General features: G+C 39.5%; 1 protein-coding gene across 1 annotated transcript in view; it reads left to right on the top strand.

Moving 5' to 3' along the window:
- The first annotated feature begins 774 nt into the window (after window positions 1–774).
- LOC138037655 (uncharacterized) overlaps window positions 775–2,500 on the top strand; it is a 10,172-nt gene continuing 8,446 nt past the window's right edge. Inside the window, exon 1 of the mRNA XM_068883558.1 lies at window positions 775–1,422. Coding sequence (XP_068739659.1) covers window positions 775–1,422 — 648 coding nt within the window. The remainder of the gene's footprint in view (window positions 1,423–2,500) is intronic.

Here is a 2,500-nt window from a genome sequence, read left to right as displayed (position 1 = left end):
GGAATAAGTGTACATTTGTGCTGCCTGTCATCATTTTATCTTTTGTTTGGTTGTTGTTTCTTTGTGATTTGTGCGCTCTTTTTACTGTCTTACTCCAAGAATAAAATGCATCTATATTCGAAGTAAGCTCCCTCGGTGAGTCTGTAACTCTTGGGGCAAACTTTGTGTTTAAATATTGTTTAAATAAATAAAAATAAAAAAAAGAAAAAAGAAAAACAATAATCAACCTCAAAAGCTGGGCGATTGTGATCTTTGTGTTGAATTTGCACCTTTCGTGTCTGACTTTATAACACTTGGAAGAAAAAAAAGCAAACTAACAAAGACAAAAACCCGGTGTTCGCGAGTTGTTAGTAAACACGCCACCCTGCTAGCAGAACCTTTCTTTTGCTTGCTCGATTTTGGTGTTCTCGAGAAAGGCTCTGCATGAACACGAGTTACAGAGACTTCGAAATCAATCCTAGATGTTATCCTTGCATCGGATACAAAACAAGTCCAAATGGTCACGGTTATTAGCGACCACGACCTAGTTTATGTCACGTTAAGATTGAAGAAAGCGCGCTCCAAGCCCGTTTACATTACAACCAGAAGTTTTAAGCATTATAGTCCTGTCAACTTTAACAGCGACGTATTATTGGCACCATGGTCCATAGTTGATGTCTTCGACGATGTTGAGGATAAACGTTATGCTTTTGATCTGCTATTTACTGAGATTTTTGACCGCCATGCTCCAGTTAAAACCTTTAAAGCACGCGGTAAACCAAATCCATGTGTAACATGTCTTACTGGCGTAAGAAAGCAAAGAAAACAAACGATCCGCTATCCTGGACTGCCTACAGGTATTTTAGAGAGGAAGTGAAACGGGAAATCAGAATTGCTGAACAGGAATTTGTTGCCGAACAGATCCTGAGGAATCCAAACAACACCAATAATATCTGGAAAGCAATCCGCCATTGCATCCCTAATAAATCTACATCCCAGCGAATATTCAGTAAGAACGACAAAACTGTTGCAGACGAATTTAATCAGTTCTTCGTATCTGTTGGTCAGAGTACTGTCGACAAAATCACCTCCCTAGCTAATGAATGCAACCTAACACTTAACCAGAATTATTTTGCACCGAGACAATACGCCCTTTCTGACCAGTTCACACTGAGTACCATTGATTATAAACAAATAGAACGTATAATAACAATGATGCCTTCTAATAAGGCCCCTGGGATAGACAAAATCCCGATTCGCGTCATCAAAGATTGTCTTAATACAATTTTTCACACAATCACGTCTATTGTTAATGCATCCTTTCCAACATGTGTTTTCCCATCAAAATGGAAAACAGCTGAGGTTACACCAATTCCAAAAGACGGCGACCACGAACAGGCAAACAACAATAAGCCCATATCACTCCTACCAGTTTTATCTAAGGTTTGCGAAAGGGTTGTAAATAATAAACTCACTTCGTATCTGCAATAAAATGACACCCTATCAAAGACTCAAAGCGGTAACAAGAAATGGCATTCGTGTGAAACATCTGTCATTGAAACAATCGACACAATTCTTAACGCTATTGATAAAAAGATGTTAACTGCTGTTGTACTCTTAGATATGACCAAAGCCTTTGATAGTGTCATTCACGAGACATTAATTTTAAAATTGCAAGACGTCGGAACCTCCAGTCATACTCTCCAATGGTTTCGCAGTAACCTAAGCAACAGGAAACAAGTAGTACGAATCCACTCAACGCTGTCTGAGCCTTTGCCTGTGACCAGTGGTGTACCTCAAGGGAGTATTTTGGGGCCAGTACTATTTAGCATATATACGAATGATCTTTCCTCGATACCACAGAAATGCAGCACCCAGAGTTACGTAGATGATACGAAACTCATTACTTCCTTTCAACCAAAAGACAACCTGGATGCAATTACTGATTTGAAAGACGATCTGTTTAAAATAGGAGAATGGTGCTCGAATAACCTCTTGTTACTTAATCCTAGCAAAACCAAGTTAATGGTATTTGGCAGCAGGCAAATGCGTGCAAAATTGCAATTTCACTCCCTTCCCTTTATGGGAAAGGACATCGTCCCTTCAGACACTGCTAAAGACCTGGGCGTGATTTTGGATTCTAATTTAACTTACGATGAACACATAATTAAAACGGCTTCTTCTTGCATGTCCCGCCTCGGCCAAATAAACCGCGTCAAGCATGTTTTTGACAAACGTACACTCCTGACGATTATTAACTCTTTAGTTTTTAGTAAATTATTTTATTGTTCCAATGTATGGGCAAACACATCGAAGTGTAATATTAACAAACTGCAGGCTGTGCAAAACTTCGCCTGCAGCATTGTGAGCAGCGCGCATAAATATGACCATATTACGCCTATTCGTAAAGAGCTCAATTGGCTACCTGTGGCAAACCAGTTATATTATCGAAGCGCTACAATGGCCTTTAAATGTATGACGGGCCACGCCCCTGAATATCTGTCTTCAAAATTTTTAAAGC

Source organism: Montipora capricornis, chromosome 2 (genome assembly GCF_036669925.1).
Source record: "Montipora capricornis isolate CH-2021 chromosome 2, ASM3666992v2, whole genome shotgun sequence".
Lineage (NCBI taxonomy): Eukaryota > Metazoa > Cnidaria > Anthozoa > Scleractinia > Acroporidae > Montipora > Montipora capricornis.
Note: the sequence above shows the minus strand (reverse complement) of the source record. Positions and strands in the feature narration are given on the sequence as shown.